The 20,252-nt window shown below is 46.3% G+C and overlaps 1 protein-coding gene across 4 annotated transcripts in view; it reads right to left on the bottom strand.

The window, feature by feature from the left end:
* The window catches only part of ttc28 (tetratricopeptide repeat domain 28), a 764,757-nt gene that overhangs the window by 103,473 nt on the left and 641,032 nt on the right, over positions 1 to 20,252 (bottom strand). For 2 of the 4 annotated variants that reach the window (XM_078227381.1, XM_078227383.1), the window contains exon 13: positions 18,436 to 18,579. In XM_078227381.1, the coding sequence (XP_078083507.1) occupies positions 18,436 to 18,579 (144 nt within the window). The remainder of the gene's footprint in view (positions 1 to 18,435; positions 18,580 to 20,252) is intronic. The other 2 variants (XM_078227382.1, XM_078227384.1) reach the window with 1 other exon arrangement.

The raw sequence follows: 20,252 nt of genomic DNA, 5'->3' as shown, positions 1-20,252 counted from the left end.
CAAATTCCACATACTTTATAGAACAGAGAAAAAATCCCAACAAAAGGCTGAGTCAATGGCTAAACAACGCATTTCATATTTTCTCGCAAATCAAGTTTGGGAACTAAGTGAGTATTTATCCATTGGTCACCACTTGTCTTATATTACAGCCCTGTAATTCTCACATAAGGGCGGCACAGTGGTTAGCACTGCTGCCTCACAGCGCCAGGGACCTGGGTTCAATTCTGGCCTTGGGTGACTGTCTGTGTGGAGTTTGAACGTTCTCCCCATGTCTGCGTGGGTTTCCCCCGGGTGCTCTGGTTTCCTCTCACACTCCAAAGATGTGCAGGTTACGCTGACTGGCCATGCTAAATTGCCCATTAGTGTTACGGGGGCAAGCTGGGTAAACACGGGGATAGGGCCTGGGCGGGATTGTTAATGGTGCAAGCTTGATTGGCCGAATAGCGTCCTACTGCACTGTAGGCATTCTATGAATTCAGTATGGGTCAGGGATAGTGGTGTATCAATTGCAATAGCAAAAACACTCCTTTGTCATCACCTTTGTCCTTTAAACTCACATAAAATTATTAGTCTGCCTGTAATGCAAGCTTAGAAACATCATTTCAGAAGGTTAATGCCTACTGAAAACTGGTTGAAGGCGGGGGTCCCTTCCTCTAACATTTTGTGGGAGTGCTCAACACTGTTTCTCAAACTAGCTATTTTTGTTAGCTGATCAGAGCCCAGGCCTCAGCTCCGTGCCCAGGTTTTTACGTGGCTTACATGGCAAAGCAAACAGCCCATTTGTCAGATTGACTACCAGAGAATGAGAGGAAATGAATATCCTTGCTTTTCTAACGGGGGGGTGGGGGGGTGGAGAGAGAGAGAGAGAGAGAAGAACGCGAAATAACAGAATGGGAAGTCGCTGAAATGGAGCAATCCCACTCAAGCATGCCTCTCCTTTCTCCCTGCTTTACAATACATCTGGCACGTAGCTGACACGGAAAGGGCACGGTGCACTTTATTAACTGAAAGCAATAACAGCCTCATTTGTGCTCGATTCAAAAAAGATTTCCCCAGAAACAAAAGCGAGATGCAAGCACTTAATTCATTACCATTCACCAGTGTTTGCAAAACTTTTCACGCGCATTTTGTGCAGCTTTTCTATTTTTATTCCCACTCCCATTTGCTCTTTTTTTCTGTACACTGGGGTGTAGTTCCACAAGTAACGGCATTCCTCTGGTACTCTGCCAACGCAGTCAGTTTTTCATGTGTGATCTTAGCCAGTATCGGACGGCAATTCAATCACAGAGGTCACGGCAGCCGACCTGATCCTTTCCTCGCCGCATGTATACACTTTCCAGAAGGGGTTGCTAAGTAGCAATTAGGTGGAAGATCCCTCTGTTGATTTTCTGTGTCTTTACCCAACTGCAGTGCCTCACCGCCACTCTCACGGAGACCGACTAACTAAATACAGACTTGTTAATAAAATCTCAGGTGGGTTCCACACATAAAGCAAGTGCTAATAACCAGCCACTGATACACTGGTTTAGCTCAGTTGGCTGGACGACTGGTTGGTGACGTAGAGAGCAACGCCAATGTTAGCATTCATTTCGAGAGCGCTAGAACACAAAAGCAGGGATGCACTGCTGAGGCTTTACGTGGCTCTGGTGAGACCACATTTAGAATATTGCAAGCCATTTTGAGGCCCCGTATCTAAGGAGGGACGTGCTGGCCTTGGAGACGGGTCCAGAGGAGGTTCACAAGAATGATCCCGGGAAGGAAAAGCTTGACATACAAGGAGTGTCTGAGGACTCTGGGTCTGTACTCGATAAAGTATAGAAGGATGAGGGGAGGCATCTCACTGAAACTTACAGAATAATGAAAGGCCTGGATGTGGGGAAGATGTTTCCATTTGTAGGAGAGACTGGGACCCGAGGGCACGGCCTCAGAGTCGACCAAGGGACGACCCTTTGGAACTGAAATGAGGAGGAATTTCTTCAGCCAAAGGGTGGTGAATCTATGGAATTCATTTCCACAGAAGGCTGTGGAGGCCAGGTCATTGAGTGTATTCAAGACAGAGATTGATAGATTCTTGATTGGTAAAGGGATCAAGGGTTATGGGGAAAAAAGCGGGAGAATGGGGTTGAGAAACTTATCAGCCATAATTGAATAGAGGAGCAGATGCGATGGGCTGAATGGCATAATTCTGCCCCTTTGTCTTATGGTCTTAACAGCACTGGTTCAATTCCCGTACCGACTGAGGATATTCATGAAGGCCCAGCCTTCTCAACCTTGCCCCTTGCCTGAGGTGTGGTGATCCTCAGGTTAAAATCACCACCAGTGAGCTCTCCCCCTGAACACCAGTTCCATTGCCCTGACTCAATAATTCCATAGGGTCATGCCAAAGAACTAAAGAGCGCTCACTCGCTACAACAACGTACACAGAACCATTAGCACCTTCTCGTAAATGATCACAATGAATGTCCACATGGGAGGGGGGGGGGAATGCTTTTGCCAAGAAATGTCTATAGGCCAGTTAAAAATAGCAAACATTTCTTTTTATATCACAAATAAAGATAAAATCAATCCTACCCTGTGCAACATTAAAGGATCGAGAAGTGTGTGACCATGACAGTGACTGCATGAGGTAGTCACTTTAGACCAAGGCATTAAACTGTCTTCTTATGACAAACCGTCAACAAATCAGCAAGTTACCGATCACTAATCTGCTATCTAAATGCACTCTGTAAACGTGAAGAACACCAAACTGTACAGAGGTGATCCCTAATAAACACGTAAGGAGGATGCATAGGAAATGTTCTATTTCCATTAAGATCTGTAAAAGTACATTTACAAGCAACCACTCTGTAAATCTCTGCACCAGAACCTATTTAGTTTATTTTTATCTTTTTCAGGTCATTTCAACACAAGTAAGATTTTTTTTAAAATAAAATCCTCTGTATATAAAAATATAAATTGGTCAAATCAGCAGCAGTAGAATGGCCCTATTTAGTGCACTCAGCATTAGGAACCACAAGAATTTGTAAACATTATAACACTGCATTTGGAAATGTGCAATTAATGTCCTTGATATCTGCCAAAGAACTGGAAGGAGTTAGTTGAGCAGGATTTTATAGAAGTGATTAACGGCAGCAGTGTAAGTTCATTAGTATCGAAGATAACACACACACCCTTTCCGTGCAGAAACCCAACTACGGGCTGTCATGTTCGAACCTCCCTCCTCAATAACTCTCAGCATTCCCGGAACACAAGCAAGTCGGTGAGCAAAACCTTTTTACACAGTGAGGTACGGGGAATGGGAAGGATGTTGCTTTATTGGGAGTGCCACCACAGTCCTGACGCTGAGAAGGTTCCGTAGAAGAGTGAAGATGCCAGAGTTTGCTGGGGCTGAAACTGTAACCAAGTGGGCTACAGTGGATCTGATCACTGGTCCAGGGAAATGATCGGGAAGATCTTATGTGAACAAAGAACAAAGAACAAAGAACAGTACAGCACAGGAAACAGGCCCTTCGGCCCTCCAAGCCTGTGCCACTCCTTGGTCCAACTAGACCAATCGTTTGTATCCCTCCATTCCCAGGCTGCTCATGTGACTATCCAGTTAAGTCTTAAATGATGTCAGCGTGCCTGCCTCCACCACCCTACTTGGCAGCGCATTCCAGGCCCCCACCACCCTCTGTGTAAAAAACATCCCACCAATATCCGAGTTATACTTCGCCCCTCTCACCTTGAGCCCGTGACCCCTCGTGAACGTCACTTCCGATCTGGGAAAAAGCTTCCCACCATTCACCCTATCTATCCCCTTCATAATCTTGTACACCTCTATTAGATCTCCCCTCATTCTCCGTCTTTCCAGGGAGAACAACCCCAGTTTACCCAATCTCTCCTCATAGCTAAGACCCTCCATACCAGGCAACATCCTGGTAAACCTTCTCTGCACTCTCTCTAACGCCTCCACGTCCTTCTGGTAGTGCGGCGACCAGAACTGGACGCAATACTCCAAATGTGGCCTAACCAGCGTTCTATACAGCTGCATCATCAGACTCCAGCTTTTATACTCTATACCCCGTCCTATAAAGGCAAGCATACCATATGCCTTCTTCACCGCCTTCTCCACCTGTGTTGCCACCTTCAAGGATTTGTGGACTTGCACACCTCGGTCCCTCTGTTTCTATACTTCTGATGACTCTGCCATTTATTGTATAACTCCTCCCTACATTATTTCTTCCAAAATGCATCACTTCGCATTTATCCGGATTAAACTCCATCTGCCACCTCTCCGCCCAATTTTCCAGCCTATCTATATCCTGCTGTATTGCCCGACAATGCTCTTCGCTATCCGCAAGTCTGGCACCGAGAATCCCAAGAAATATATAGCATGCTGGTTTTTGCTGCCAGCTGCATAGAGCAAACTACAGACTCATAGACTGGAATCTTTACCGACTTTATCCCTGCTGAAACTGTCGGATTATGTGCGTGTCCGGAACCAAAATAGCAAAGGAGCAGTCTTTTTCGGGGCTCTTTCCCAAAACCAAGTCATTAGCATCCTGCTTCTGGGAAGCCTGACTAATTCGGGAGGGTAGGGCAGGATGATCTGATGATTCCACCCAACGAAGGATTGCTAATTAAAGGGACCACAGCAGGGGTTACAAGGGCTCACCAGCACCTGGATTTTTAAGGCTGCAGCAATCACAGCAATGGAGAGGAGACCTGGGAATGATGCTCCTCAGGTCTCTCACCCTTATCTGCAAGTCCTGATGCAGGATCCGTGAGGCTGCACTGAGTTTAGGAAGAGGACAGTCTCTGCGACCAAGCAGGTGTGGGTGGAGGTGGCCGAGGAAGTCTGCAGCACGTGTGTGGGTTTTCCAACTTGGAGATGGTGCCGCAAGAGGGTCTCGGACCTCAGGGGAAGAGGGGAAGGAAGGCGTGTCAGTGGAGCGTCATCACAATTTCAGGTGTCAACACCCACACTTGACTTTCCCAGCATTTGCCTGCACACCATTCCTCGGGTGAGGTGAACACAACTTGCAACTCCACTCAACTCGCTACAGCCACCTCAAATTCCCATCTGAGCCACCGCACCTACACTTATCCTATTGCCCTCTTGCACCCATGCCTCACAGTCAGCCTCCCATGTGATGGCCTCTCCACACAAGCCATTCCAGACACCCTTATCATTCTGCTTTCCCTCCTTGCAGAAGAGTGTACACAATTTGACGAGAGACCTGAGGAAGTGGCCCTACAAGACAAGGTACATTACTGCCCAACATCTGTCATCTGTGCAAAGGAAATGGTGCATAAAGTAAACACAATTACCTCAAATTCAGTCCACTAACATGAATATCTATAGTAAGTTTAAAAGTTTATTCGTTAGTGTCACAATCAGGCTTACATTAACACTGCAATGAAGTTACTGTGAAAATCCCCTAGTTGCCACACTCCAGCAACTGTTCGGGTACACTGAGGGTGAATTTAGCATGGTCAATGCACCTAACCAGCACGTCCTTCGGTCTGTGGGAGGAAACCGGAGCATTCGGAGGAAACCCACGCAGACACAGGGAGAACGTGCAGATTCCGCACAGACAGTGACCCAAGCCGGGAATCAAACCCGGGTCCTTGGTGCTGTGAGGCAGCAGTGCTAACCACTGTGCCACAGAGAAATCAAGGGCATTACTAGTAGTGCTAGTTTTTGTAAAGAAAGACAAAAGAAAAGATTTGTGTGTGGTCTAAACGAAGGAACCCGACGTAAACTATTTCCTACACAGGCTTCACATGGATGAAGTCTTTAAGAAATGAGAGGCATCAAATACCTAAAGAGTTGAGACTTACAGAAAGCTATTGCTAGGTGTTATTGAGCAGAGGGGCCCAGTTCCACCCCATGTGCCGACCATTAGGGCTTTAGAATTTTATGGTCATGCCTTTCAAAATGAAGGATGAATCCTCCACATTGCAGCAGCTGGTGGTTTCTGTGCTGAAAGGGCCCCCGGATCACGGACTGCCACGCATTGGTGTAATCACTATTTTCGATTGGACATGGTAGGAAGATCTCAATACACTACATTAAGGTTAAGGCCCAGCGGCGCAACATCAGTACAAAGGCAAAAATAAAATGCTGGAAATACTCAGCAAGTTAGGCAGCCTCTGTGCACAGAATCAGAGCTCTGCTGTAAGGTCATCTCAACCTGAAAAGTTAACTCTGTTTCCCTCTGCATATACTATATACCCGGCCCTAGCCGGGCAGCATGGTGGCACCCTGGTTAGCACTGCTGCCTCACAGCACCACGGATCTGGGTTCAATTCCAGCCTCGGGTGACTGTCTGTGTGGAGTTTGCCTGTTCTCCCCGTGGGTTTCCTCGCTCAGTCCAAAAGATGTGTGGGTTAGGTGGATTGGCCATGCTAAATTGCCCCTTAGTGTCAGGCGGAGCAGCAGGTAAACATGTGGGGTTACAGGGATAGGGCCTGGGTGGGATTAGTGTTGGTGCAGGCTCGATGGGCAGAATGACCTCCTTCTGCACTGTAGGGATTCTATGAATGTGAGATGGAACAGAGAGCTAGCTAGGCAACAATCATAAAATCCATAGAATCCCTACATTGCAGGAGGAGGCCATTCAGCCCATCGAATCTGCACCGACAATAATCCTACACAGGCCCTATTCCCATAACCCCACATATTTACCCGGCTAATCCCCCTGACACTAGGGTCAATTTAGCATGGCCAATCAACCTAACCCACACATCTTTGGACTGTGGGAGGAAACCGGAGCACCCACAGGAAACCCACGCAGACATGGGGAGAACGTGCAAACTCCACGCAGTGACCCGAGGCCGGAATTGAACCTGGCTTCCTGGCGCTGTGAGGCAGCAGTGCTAACCACTGTACCCCAGATAGTCAGCTTCATGCACCAGGGCCAGCCCAGGATCAAGGCTGTGTTTACTGTTTATTATTACTGGGCCTAGGACACTACCCTGACAATCCTGTACAATGGGATCATAATTGGTATGATTATCTCAAGTACAACAACAGAGCATTGGCCTGCAAAAGTAAAGTGACACAGGAGGCTGACACAGGATGAAATGGCCAGGATGATAGTGGGCGCTGGTGTGTTTCTATAATGATGTAAAGGCAGCAATCGCTCATAAGAGATTGTGTAAAAACATTGTGGTTCATTTATTCAAATTAGGCACATGAGAGCGTATATACAAAGGTAGAAAGCTTGAGAACATCAGCAGCAGAGCTGTGTGTGCTGTGTTCTGCTCACTCACAGGCCAAAGTGAAACTGAGACTGGATCACATGACATGCTTCCCTTCTCGTGATGGCATGCTGCTATCCCTAAAAGGCATAGACATGCATGATGGGCTGTCTGTTGTAAACCAGCCGTGTGCTGCATGACTGAAGTCTCTTTCAATTAATAGAGATGTAGACTGGTGATAAAAAGTATGTAAAACAACGATCACACAATTAATGGCACCCTGCAGCATGAACAAGCCGGCGAGGTGTGCAAAACCTCGAGCTTCACTCTAGCAATATGGAGGGAGGAGTAGGTGTCCGTCATATTGTAGAGAGCCTCAATGCTCCATATAGTACAGAGCCATGGGCATAAAAGTGGAAGGTGTTGGTGACCTCGCCAGCCACAGGAGGTTGTGGCTGGAAAAAGTGGCACAGCTCAGTGAAAACCTCATACATTGCTCCTCAGTAAAACGGCGAGAGAAGACGTGCCCCTTGAAGACCCTCTGTTGATAATGCTTCCTGTTTAGTGCCCTCCTTCTCCTCCTCCATCTTAGAAATCATAGAAATCATAGAAACCCTACAGTACAGAAAGCGGCCATTCAGCCCATCGAGTCTGCATCGACCACAATCCCACCCAGGCCCTACTCCCATATCCCTACATATTTACCCACTAATCCCTCTAACTTATGCATCTCAGGACACTAAGGGCAATTTTTAGCATGGCCAATCAACCTAACCCGCACATCTTTGGACTGTGGGAGGAAACCGGAGCACCCGGAGGAAACCCACGCAGACACGAGGAGAATGTGCAAACTCCACACAGACAGTGACCCAAGTCGGGAATCGAACCCGGGACCCTGGAGCTGTGAAGCAGCAGTGCTAACCACTGTGCTACCGTCTGGCGGCTTCTCCCTCTCTGTGACTTTTTCCTTGCTGCGCTCCCTCATTCTCAAACCCCGACCCCGCCTTTCCACTCCACCCATATCCTGGTCAGACTATTTGTGAGGCAAAGGGCTGTAACGGGGCAAACATGGCAAAACCCTTCTCTCTGCAGGCAAGCTGAATCTTCCAGACTGGTACAATGCAGCAGACGTCAAGAAATGAAAGCCAGAAATATTAAACCAGCAGCTAATCTGTAAGCACCTCACAATTTTAAATTGCAGTGGCGAGGGGGTTCTTCATGCCGGTTAGTGCCATGTTTGGCTCTGTGAGGGTAAACAAATGGCGGATGAAGTGCTAGAGTATCTAGGATGAAACATGGGTCCTGTAAAAAGCACAGAGCCCTGATAGAAATGTATTATTTTCCACTGAGAATGTTGCTAATCCTGCCATCATAGAATCTACAGCACGGAGACAGGCCCTGCAGCTCAAACTGCTCCATGCCAACCAAAGAAACAAAGAAGAAGAACAAAGAACAATACAGCACAGGAACAGGCCCTTCGACCCTCCAAGCCCGCGCCGCTCCCCGGTCCAGGATTGAATCCTGAATCCAGGATCCCCGCCCAATTTTCCAGCCTATCTACATACCAATATCCTATCCACCGAGCTGTCCCTCACAGCTACGATGCTTTGTTCATTACAAACGATCTAAGCTAACCCCATTTGCCTGCATTTGGCCCATATCCCTCTGAACCTTTCCTATCCATGTATCTGTCCAAATGCCATTTAAATGTTGTCAATGTCCCTGCCTCAACCACTTCCTCCGGCAGCTCATTCCACACACGTTCCACCCTCTGCGTAAAAAAAGCTGCTCCTCAGGTTCCCATTAATCTTTTCCACCCTTACCTTAAACCTATGCTCTTTAGTTCTCGATTCCCCAACCCTGGGAAAAAGACTGAGTGCATGCACTCTATTCCCATGATCTTATACACCTCTATAAGATCACCCCTCAGTCTATTACGCTCACTAATGTAGCGAGTGGTGGACACATGCTTGTAAATGCGTGCACACTTCCTGCCCTTCGTACAGCAAACTTTGTTTTCCAGGTCAATGTGTTTTATCGGGATTCTTTCCGTGATCAGAAAGGATTAAGTGAACATCACCTAAACTTGCCCAGTGTAATTGATCATGTGCATGAAGCTATGATGTTCCTGTTTAACTTGGTTACAGCATGTGTTGTAACTAAACATATCAAGACCCACACCCAATGAAGGATGAGGCAAATTATTATCAAGGCAACAACATCAATGCAGCGTTGACGAGCCAGTTAAACCCTGAAGTTGTGCTTGTGAATCCTGTGCAATTGCTTCATTAATAAATGTTCTACAAAAAGGATACAAGGTAGGAAAACCCTGATTCAGTGAGGGCGGCATGGTGGCACGGCGGTTAGCACTGCTGCCTCACAGTGCCAGGGACCCGGGTTCAATTCCGGCCTTGGGTGGCTCTGTGTGGAGTTTGCACATTCTCCCCGTGTGGGTTTCCTCCGGGTGCTCTGGTTTCTTCCCACAATCCAAAGATGTACAGGTTAAGTGGGTGTCTTGGATGTCCTTGTGCAAAAATCTCAAGGAGTTAGTTTGCAGATGCAGCAGGTAATTAAGAAGGCAAATGGAATTTTGTCCTTCATTGCTAGAGGGATGGAGTTTAAAAACAGTGAGGTTATGTTGCAGCTGTATAAGGTGCTGGTGAGGCCACACCTGGAGTACTGTGTACAGTTTTGGTCTCCTTACTTGAGAAAGGATATACTGGCTTTGAAAGGGGTATAGAGGAGATCCACTAGGTTGATTCCGGGTGTTGAGAGGGTTGGCTAATGAGGAGAAACTAAGTAGACTGGGGCTACACTCATTGGAATTCAGAAGAATGAGGGGCGATCTTATAGAAACATATAAGATTATTAAGGGATTAGATAAGATAGAAAGCAGGGAAGTTGTTTCCACTGGCGGGTGAAACTAGAACTAGGGGGTACGGCCACAAAGTAAGGGGGAGTAGATTTAGGACTGAGTTGAGGAGGAACTTCTTCGCCCAAAGGGTTGCGAATTTGGAATTCCCTGCTGAGTGAAGCAGTTGAGGCTACCTCATTGAATGTTTTTAAGGCAGGGATAGATACATTTTTGAACAGTAAAGGAATTAAGGGTTATGGTGAGCGGGTGGGTAAGTGGAGCTGGGCCCATGAAAAGATCAGCCATGATCTTACTGAATGACAGAGCAGGCTCGAGGGGCCAGATGGCCTACTCCTGCTCCTAGTTCTTATGTAAGTGGATTGGCCATGCTAAGTTGCCTCTGAGTGTCCAAAGGATGTGTAGGTTAGGTGGATTAGTGCAGGGGGTGATGGGGGGGTGGGTGGTTAGGCCTGGGTGGGATGCTCTTTTGGAGACTCAGTGCAGACTTGATAAGCTGAATGATCTCCTTTTGCGCTGCAGGGGTTCTATGGAGGGAGTTGGATGAAGGGAGGACAGAATATGTCTCAAGCACGACCACACAGTCCCCATCTCCTGAAAGTGCCTGGTGCGGCAGGCATGGAGGGCAATTGCTGAAAAAGTCTACACTCTTCCTGAAACACAAGATTTCCCAAGCCACGGGAAAAAAAATGATATACTTAAAAAAAAACTTTGCAAAGATAAATGAACCTGCAATCCTGCATGGCAAACATGTGAACACTCTAGCTCGGAGCCAGCACTATGGGATGGATCAGTTGGCTTCCTTCTGTGCTGTAAACTTCTCTGCCTCAAAGCACCTGCTATATGAAAATCAACCCTGCCAAGTCTCTAATCCTGTCCTGTTCAACATGCAAAATGGTGTTAACCAATGCAGTACTGGCGTGAGAGATGCAGAGCAAGGCTGGGGGAGAGAGGGTTTAGGGAAGGTATAGGTAGGAAGAACTCATGCCAACTTGTGCACACAGCAATGGATTTTAAATGAAGGTTCACAGAAAGAGCTACTTGCAAGCCAATCTGGCAAGGTGGTGTCTGTTCAATTTGAAGCACGCTGTACACATGGAAGCTGTATAACTGCGTGGAACGTTGTGTGTGCGTTCAATATATTGATGCACTATAACCTCTCCAGTCTGAATGCTTGGGACTAAATCATTTCCCAATATCTGAATTTTCTATATTTATAGAATAGTGTTCTAATGCCTAACCATAATTATGTGAACTGGAAGACACCACAAATATAAGTAATTATTTGAAATATAAAAATGTGCTAAAAAAAAGTATAAAGAGTAATAAAAATGGTCTTACTCATCCAAATACTATGCAATGAGTTCCAATTTTTCCAATATTGGAATCGTAACTTGCTTACGTTTTGCTACATTTTTCTTAGATGCCATGGTGAGGGTTTTAAAAAGGACAAACACTACTCTGGGAAGACTCCGAGTTAAAGGAGAGGGAGAGAGAGAGCTATTGAGACACATAGAGAAAGATAGTGAGAGAGAGCGAGAGGCAGAGATCGAGAGAGGTGGAGAAATGGACAGACAGTGAAAGACTGTGAAAGAGAGAGACAGAGATCAAGAGAGATGGAGAAATAGACAGACAGTGAAAGACAGCAAAAGAGAGAGCGAGAAAGAGAGAGATGGAGAAATAGACAGACAGTGAAAGACAGCAAAAAAAAGAGAAAGAGATAAAGAGATCGAGAGAGATAGAGATGGAGAAATAGAGAGATAGTGAGAGACACCAACAGAGGGAGAGAGAGAGAGAGAGACAGACAAACAGGGAAAGAGGTAGAGCGAGAGAGATTGAGAGATAGGGATTTAGAGAGACCAAGAAGTGGGCCGACAGTGAGAGATAGAGATAGAGACAGTGCAGAAGGAAATCAAATGGCTCTGTAACCTCGTGGTGTACTTCCCGCACTGCACAGTCACGGTATTCCCCCACTATCATCACCATCTTCTACCATCACATGAGCACACGCCTTCCCAATTTGTTGCTGCGTCTGAACAGCCGAGTGGCAGGTCTGTGGGTCTGATTTAAAAATTTCCAGACAATGGGGGGGGCAATTCTCCCCCAAAAAATTCTAAGTGTCGAATTCCTGCTCCCCCACTGAGCCATCAGACACTTGTTCTTAAGTTTCGCTGCACCTTTATTGCAATCTCTCTCAGCTCCCACTAATCACTGTTCCAGCTATTCTAGCCCCTCTCGTACAGTATAGAATCCAACACATTTTCCCCCTCACTTTAGTTCTGGGGAAGAGTCAAGCGGACTCAAAATGTTAACTCTGATTTCTCTCCCTACAGATGCTGCCAGACCTGCTGAAATTTTTCAGCTGTCTCTGTTTTTGAAGGTACACGCCCCTGGTCACATTTGATAAAAGAAAATAAAAACAGTGCAAGCTCTTTACAAAATTTAACAAAGCAAAACTGGCAATTATTCGGGGATAGAGCAGCAAAATAGTATGGAATAATAAAACCAGAGTCCCCAGCTGTGCCTATAATTACTATGTCATGTAATGTTCTGCTGAATAAACACTGACACAGGCATACATGGAACCTATGATATCATAGATATGATCATAGAATCCTGACAGTGTAGAAGGAGGCCATTCGGCCGATCGAGTCTGCACCAACAACAATCTCACCCAGGTCCTTTCTCTGTACCCCCATGTATTTACCCTGCTAATCCCCCTTACACTCAGGGGCAATTTAGCATGGCCGATCAACCTAACCCGCACATCTTTAGACTGCCTGAGAAAACCGGAGCACCCGGAGGAAACCCATGCAGGGAGAATGTGCAAACTCCACACAGACAGTCACCCAAGACTGGAATTGAACCCGGGTCCCTGGCGCTGTGAAGCAGCAGTGCTAACCACTGTGCCACAGTGCCGCCCACTTAAAGGATATTAGTTAACCAGATGGGATGTTTACGACAATGGTTTCATGGTCATCATTAGGCTTTTAATTCCAGATTGTACCGGACGGCACGGTAGCACAGTGGTTAGCACTGCTGCTTCACAGCTCCAGGGACCTGGGTCCGATTCCCGGCTTGGGTCGCTGTCTATGTGGAGTTTGCACATTCTCCTCGTGTCTGCGTGGGTCTCCTCCGGGTGCTCCGGTTTCCTCCCACAGTCCAAAGATGTGCGGGTTAGGTCGATTGGCCATGCTAAAATTGCCCTTAGTGTCCTGGGATGCGTAGGTTAGAGGGATTAGTGGGTAAATATGTAGGGATATGGGGGTAGGGCCTGGGTGGGATTGTGGTCGGTGCAGACTCGATGGGCCGAATGGCCTCTTTCTGTACTGTAGGGATTCTAAGATCTTCTAAGATTTTTACTGAATTTAAATTATTACATCTGGCGTGGTGGGATTCTGAACCTGGGTCCGCAGAGCATTACCCAGTGTCTCTCCATTCAAGTCTGGTGATAATACCACCACGCCACTGCCTATATAATGGAATTAATATTGCAATGTGATTTATTGAAGGAGTGTTATGGCATTTTTCTTTTCATAAACACCGAGAAGCTGCACTAATGTCACCTCAAAACAGCCTGTATCACAATGACGGATGCCCCCAGGCACTTGTAGAGTTACATTTACCCCCAGGGCACAGAGTGATTGATGGAGAAGCACACAGAGAGTTAAAGAGCATGGGTGAGGAAGAATCTGCGACGTCTGCCACCCAAGAGCGGTCACCTCTTGCCAGAGGTTTAACAGACTTTGCTGCAACACTCGGGACGTTGTTCCTTCACGGTGTCTGTTTATAAATGAATACTGCTCGCTAAGCAAGGCCTTCTACATGAGTCACTATGACCATGAAAACACCGCGCAAGGTCTTGAGCGGTATGGAGAAGGACCATTTATATAGTGCCTTATCACATCCTCAGGACACACTTAGCATCTTCACAACTAATTAATTATTTTTGAAGTGCAGTAATTCATCGTGACAGCCAATTTCCACAAGATAATAAAATGAATTACTAGTTAGTCTGAGCTAATTTGCTTTCGGTAATGTTGATTAGGAGAAGAATATAGAGAGAATTTACTGTTTTTCTATGAATAGTGCCAGGGGACCTGCTCCAACCACTGGACCAGGCAGACAGGGCCATGCTTTGAGACTTTTACCTGAAGGATGACGGCTCTGACAATGCAGCACACCTGCCTAGATAACATGCTCAAATAGAAGATAGGAGCAGGAGGAGGCCATTCAGCCCTTCGAGCCTGCTCTACCTTCATCACCATCATGGCTGATCATCCAACTCAATAGCCTTACCCTGCTTTCTCCCCATAACCTTTGGTCCCATTCGCCCCAAGTGTTGTATCTCGCCACCTCCTGAATACACTCGGAGACTGTAAATCCAGGACTCAGTATAAACCCACTGATTTCAAAATGAAAGTAATACCAATTCGGAGGATAATGTTCTCTGTTCTGGATTTTCATACCAGAGGCAATCTGTACCTATTCCACTAAATCCATTTATCATTTGAAACACCCCCATTGGATTACGCCTGCCCTTCTGAGTCCAAAGGGATGCAGGCAAAGGTTGTGCCTCCACCCTCATAATAAATCCCTGATATGATTCTGGCGAATCTTCACTGTACTCCTTCCAAGACCAGTATATCTTTGCTGAGTTTCGGTCACTGAAATAGGGCACATTTCTCCAGACGGAGTCTAACTCAGACACTGCACATTTGAAGCATTATTCCTTCATTTTTGAATTTTGTTTCCTTTGAGATAAAGGTCAATACCCCATTTGTCTTTTTGATCACTTCTGTACATGTGCACCAGCTTTTAGTGACTTGTCCATATTTACACCTCGATCCCTTTGCTCCTCCGCATCTCCTAGTCTCTCAGCTTTAAGGAAATACTTCTTTCTTACATCCAAAGTGGATGACCACGCATTCTCCCCCATTGAATCCATCTGCTATAAGTTTTCTCCGCTCTCTTAAGTTTTTTAAATCCCCCTGAAAGTTCCTGTTCCAATCGATACAATTTAGTGCCTGCCTCCATGGCTTAATCTGCAAATTCGGATAAAAAACTCTTCATCCAATGAATGCTTTCATCAAAGTCATTCATATACATGGCGAAAAAATGAGGCTCTGGTACAGATCCCTGGGGGAAACTGCTTGTCACATTAGCAAATCAGAGAACAAACCCTTCAGCCCTACCCTTAGCCTCCACCTACCATGCCCTAAACCGGTTGGAAGGAGGTGCAGAGGAGTCCATTTAGCCAATCGAGTCTGTACCAACTCTCTGAAAGAGCATCCCACCCAGGCCCTATCCCCATAATCCCATGTATTTACTCTGCTAATCCCCCAACCTACAAAACCTGGGACACTAAGGGGCAATTTACCATGGCCAATCCATGGTAACCTGCGCAAGTTTTGACTGTGGGAGGAAACCGGAGCATCCGGAGAAAATGCACGCAAACACAAGAAAAACGTACAAACTCCACACAGTCACCTGAGACCGGAATCATACTCGGGTCCCTGGCGCTGTGAGGTAGCAGTGCTAACCACTGTGCCGTCCATAATTGGTCACCAGAGAAGGCTTACCAGACTAATACCTGGAATAGGCGGGTTGTCCTATGAGGAAAGGTTGGACAGGTTAGGCTTGTATCTGCTAGAGTTCAGAAGAGTAAGAGGCGACTTAATTGTAACATAAGATCCTGAGGGGTCTTGATAGGGTGGATGTGGAGAGGATGTTTCCTCTTGTGGGAGAAAATAGAACTGTTTAAAAATAAGGTGTCGCCCATTTAAAACCCGATGAGGTGAAATTGTTTTCCTCTCAGACGGTTGTGCGCCTTTGGAGCTCTCTCCCTGAAAATAGAGTGGAAGCAGAGTCTTTGATTTGCTTTAAGGTAGCGGTGGATAGATTCTTGGTAAAGCAATGGGGTGATAGGTTATCGAGGGTAGGCGGGATGCAGATTTGAGGGTAAGCTATGATCTTAGTGAATGGCGGGGCAGGCTCAAGGGGCTGAAAGGCCTACCCCTGTTCGTCATCAGCATGTTTGTATATATGCTGCGGCATAATTGAAGTGATCACAGATGATGCGATTTGCTCTCAAAACAAGGCTACATCCAAGCCAAACATCCCTACACAAGTGTGTAAGCTAACAAGCAGGACTAAGCAATTATTGGACTTCATTTATTCAGATGTAGGGCATTAAGTAAAAACAGAGGTTCAATACATCTTGGCAGGCTGCCATTGAAAACCTGGAGCTCATTTAATCTTGGTGTTCTGGTTGGATGTCACATGTTAAAAACAAATCGCAAACACAAGGTGAATCAAACGTACAATATTCACAGAACTTACAATGGGCTAAACAAATATAATTCACAATTCCACTACTGTGCTGAACCAACTGGCTAGGGTAAAGTAGAACCCCATCAAAAGACTACAAAGAAAGGTGTTCGAGAAAACGGGTGGGTAAAGCTTAATTTAGATTTATGGGTTGCAAGATTGAGAAATAGGGCATCATATGCTGATTTTGGAAATCATCGCGTTAGCATCTGGTGTCCCATTCTTCCTTGTTACACTGGTATTTCAACAATTAATTCCTCATTGTTGCTTTTGTTTTGCAGCACGTTTTAAACGTCTGTTCATATCACGCATGCCACAGGCACGCTATGCCCAACCTGGTGCGATAATAACAAAACGGCATGGCAAGTATAGAAGGAAAAGTTCACACTTGCGCCCGCTTTATCCATTTTGTTGCTCTACTTTACTCTAATGTACTGAATTCTTGGCACGGGGTGCATGGGGTGGCATTCTGGTGTTCCAAATGATAGCAATGTGTTCACTATTGCCTTAAATGTTAAGGATGGTCTCAAGCTTAAGTAGACAAGAGCTACTGGCAGCCTTCCCAAAGTGAGACAGTTCAATCAACCTGGGGATGTAGCCCTGAAGACAGTGGGAAGGCACGAGCTAAAGAGAGATTGAACCAATCCAGTAACGTTAGTGCCCCATTCGTGCTTCCTTCCAAACTCACTCATTCAAAGCCAGACAGGCTCTGCACCATTAAAGCATGGCACACAATGAACAAGTCTGGGATGGGTTTGGTGGTGGAAGTAGCACCAAACCAGGCAGAAGAGTGGTGGGTAGGGCCTCTACCATCTGCTTGCCTCTACCACGTTGAATTATGTGGTGGGAAGGTCCATGGGAAGTCTTCCTGCCTCCTGCCCCACTGCCAGTTGAGGCAATTAAGTGGGCAATTAATAGCTGCTAAAGGGTCACACTCCACCCTTAACTGGAAGGGTGGATGGGGCGAGGGCTTGCCAAGAAGCTCCATGTGGCGGTGCTTGTAGAATCCCTACAGTACAGAAGGAGGCCATTCGGCCCATCGAGCTTGCACCAACAACAATCCCACCAGGCCCTAGCCCATAACCCCATGTATTTACCCTGCTGATCCCCCTGACACTAAGGAGCAATTTACCATGGCCAATCAACCTAACCTGCACATCTTTGGACTTTGGGAGGAAACCAGAGCACTCAGAGGAAATCCACGCAGACACGGGGAGAATGTGCAAACTCCACACAGACAGTCACCCGAGGCAGGAATTGAACCCAGGTCCCTGGCGCTGTGAGGCAGCGGTGCTAACCAATGTGCTACAGTGCTGCCCTATGGGTTCCTGGGGAAAGGTCCCTCATTCAAAGGCAATCAATGTTTGATTGAGGGACGCAACATCTGATCGGTTGGGAGCTCTTGATGGGTGCTACCCCCAGATCTTTGATCCAGGGGAAAGCTCAACATTGTCCAGTTAAGTATCTAAGTGGCACTAAATTCAGCAGACGTTCCCTTTGTCAAAGGAGGTGAAGTAGGCCTCTCTCCAGGAGGAAGACTCTCCAATGCCTCCATTAAATCCAGCCCACTGTCTTTGCACTGGAGTTCGGTTCAAAGCCCCTTCGTGCCTCATACTCCTCCACATTCTTTGTTTATTTTGGAGATCTCAAAGATGATGGGCAGCGAATGGAGAGCCCGCCTTCTCACCTCCGCCAGACTAAGTCTGGGACAGGAAGGCTCATTGACAGCTCTCATGTCCAGACACTGCTTGAGGCTCTTATGTGAGTCATTAACACCCATTGAAGGGATTAATGGCAGAGGTTAGTCTACCTATGGGAGCAGAGGGGGGGGGGAGCCTGAAAAGCAAACCCCCGTTCAAAGACACTCAAGGCCTGATTGAGGATCTCGACATCAGGAACAGGGTGACATGCTGAAAGCCAATACACTTTCCTTGCTCCTAACCCTCCCCTCCATCCCGTGACCATGAGGATAACTACTCCTCACTGAATTATAGAACACGTTTCATTTGTAGTGTTAGGACTTTGCATTTGGACACTGTCCCTACCTATTGAAGAGGTTGTTCCTGCTGACCATCCGGAGGAATCCTGTGGGGTCAGTGATGGAAGTCAGTTTATTGTTCATCTCTTCAAACTGTTGATCAAGAAGGTCTCCAGCCTCACTCTCTGTCTCACTGTTCGAACACATCCTGCTGAAACAAAAACACCCAAACCACATCAGCTGGTAACGCTGCAAATGCACACCCAGCTCCTCAAAATAGAAACACATTGATCCGACCTGTATTGCAACTATCAATATGAAAAGGTGAATTCTCTCTTTGCTGCAGGTGTCTTATGAAGATGTAGACCGGCTAAAGGTTATTGCCACATTGAAGAATGCACAAATACCTCACTTCATGCAAGATCAGAGTTGGTATCTGGAGCAACTGGACATGATCATGGGAGTGAATGGGTTGATAGACTGCGATCTCCAGGTTTTGGTTTGAAAGGAATTGTGATCTCTGTAGATTGACCCAGTTACTGAGCTTTCCAAGCTATTGCCACACCTCTGTTGTTGTGAACCAACTTCTGAATGGAAGAGTTTTCTGAAGGTCGTGAGAATTTCACAATGAGAGCTGCTCATTTCACATCTTTTTGAAGATCAGAATACTGCCCGCTTAAGTTAAAGTTTTTTTATTAGTGTTGCGGGTAGGTTTACATTAACACTGCAATGAAGCGACTGTGAAAATCCCCTAGTCGCCACACTCCAGCGCCTGTTCGGGTTCCACTGAGGGAGAATTTGGCTTGGCCAATGCACCTAACCAGTACTTCTTTCAGACTGTGGGAGGAAACCCATGCAGACTCAGGGAGAACGTGCAGACTCCGCACAGACAGTGACCCTAGCCGGGGATCGAACCTAGGAGCCTGGAATTGTGAGACAGCAGTGCTAACTACCATGCCAACCATTCAGGCACAAGATTAAAAGGTTCTGTGCATAAGATGCAAGGTGGGCAGACAATAAAGAAGTCTTAGGTTTCGACTTATTCAGTGGTGGTAATATCTGCTTCCCTAATGGGTAAAAGCACCCCAGACTGGCAAAGACTCACTGCCGCAAACACATGCTTAACCCAGATATATTCAATTCAAATTCTTACAACATTAATGTAATCTTGAGAAATGATATACATCCATTAAAAATGTAAATAACCAAGCTCCGTCACTCTCGCAGCGGAATGTTTCCAGGGAGTCTATTGCTTTCGGTGTGAATTCACAAATTGCTTCTATAAATGGATCAGCCATAACAATCAGAAAAATACTCCATCACTGACTCCAAGTTAATTGGCTCAGTTGTATGTCGCAAATTGGAATAGCAGTCTAGTCACTTCTTAAAAAGGCATTTACAACAACAACGTTCGAAGGAGCATTTCCAGGTATGTGTAACGTTAAACATTCGCAACAAAACAGCGATTTAGAATTTTGAATGAGTCAGGGACTGTTGGTTACTTCCGACACTGCTTTTCCTCTCTTTTGCAGACTTTATTCCATTTATTGAGGTCTGTAAATACTCAAGTGCCATGCCAAAACTGCCTGCGCTGGCTTGTGTTTGCATCTTTCGTTAAATGTGCGCAAATGTGTTGGTATATGTTTGTATGCGTGCGTACATATGTAGTGTCAGCCAATAACTGCTGCAGACAACAGCTGCCATTTCTCCAGTATGTGGACAGAATTCAGCAAACTGTGAGGCAAAAGCAAATAAAAGATCAAGTTCACATCTTGAAAGGCAACGATCCTGAGAACAGGGCACAGTGAAAAATACAAACTTTCAACATGTTCACCCTTTGCTTTCGCTGGCTTTTCTGCTTATTCAAACATCTCGAGCGTCACA

Source organism: Mustelus asterias, chromosome 13 (assembly GCF_964213995.1).
Source record: "Mustelus asterias chromosome 13, sMusAst1.hap1.1, whole genome shotgun sequence".
Taxonomy (NCBI): domain Eukaryota; kingdom Metazoa; phylum Chordata; class Chondrichthyes; order Carcharhiniformes; family Triakidae; genus Mustelus; species Mustelus asterias.
The sequence above is the reverse complement of the archived record's forward strand: the minus strand, read 5'-3'. Positions and strand labels throughout refer to the sequence as shown.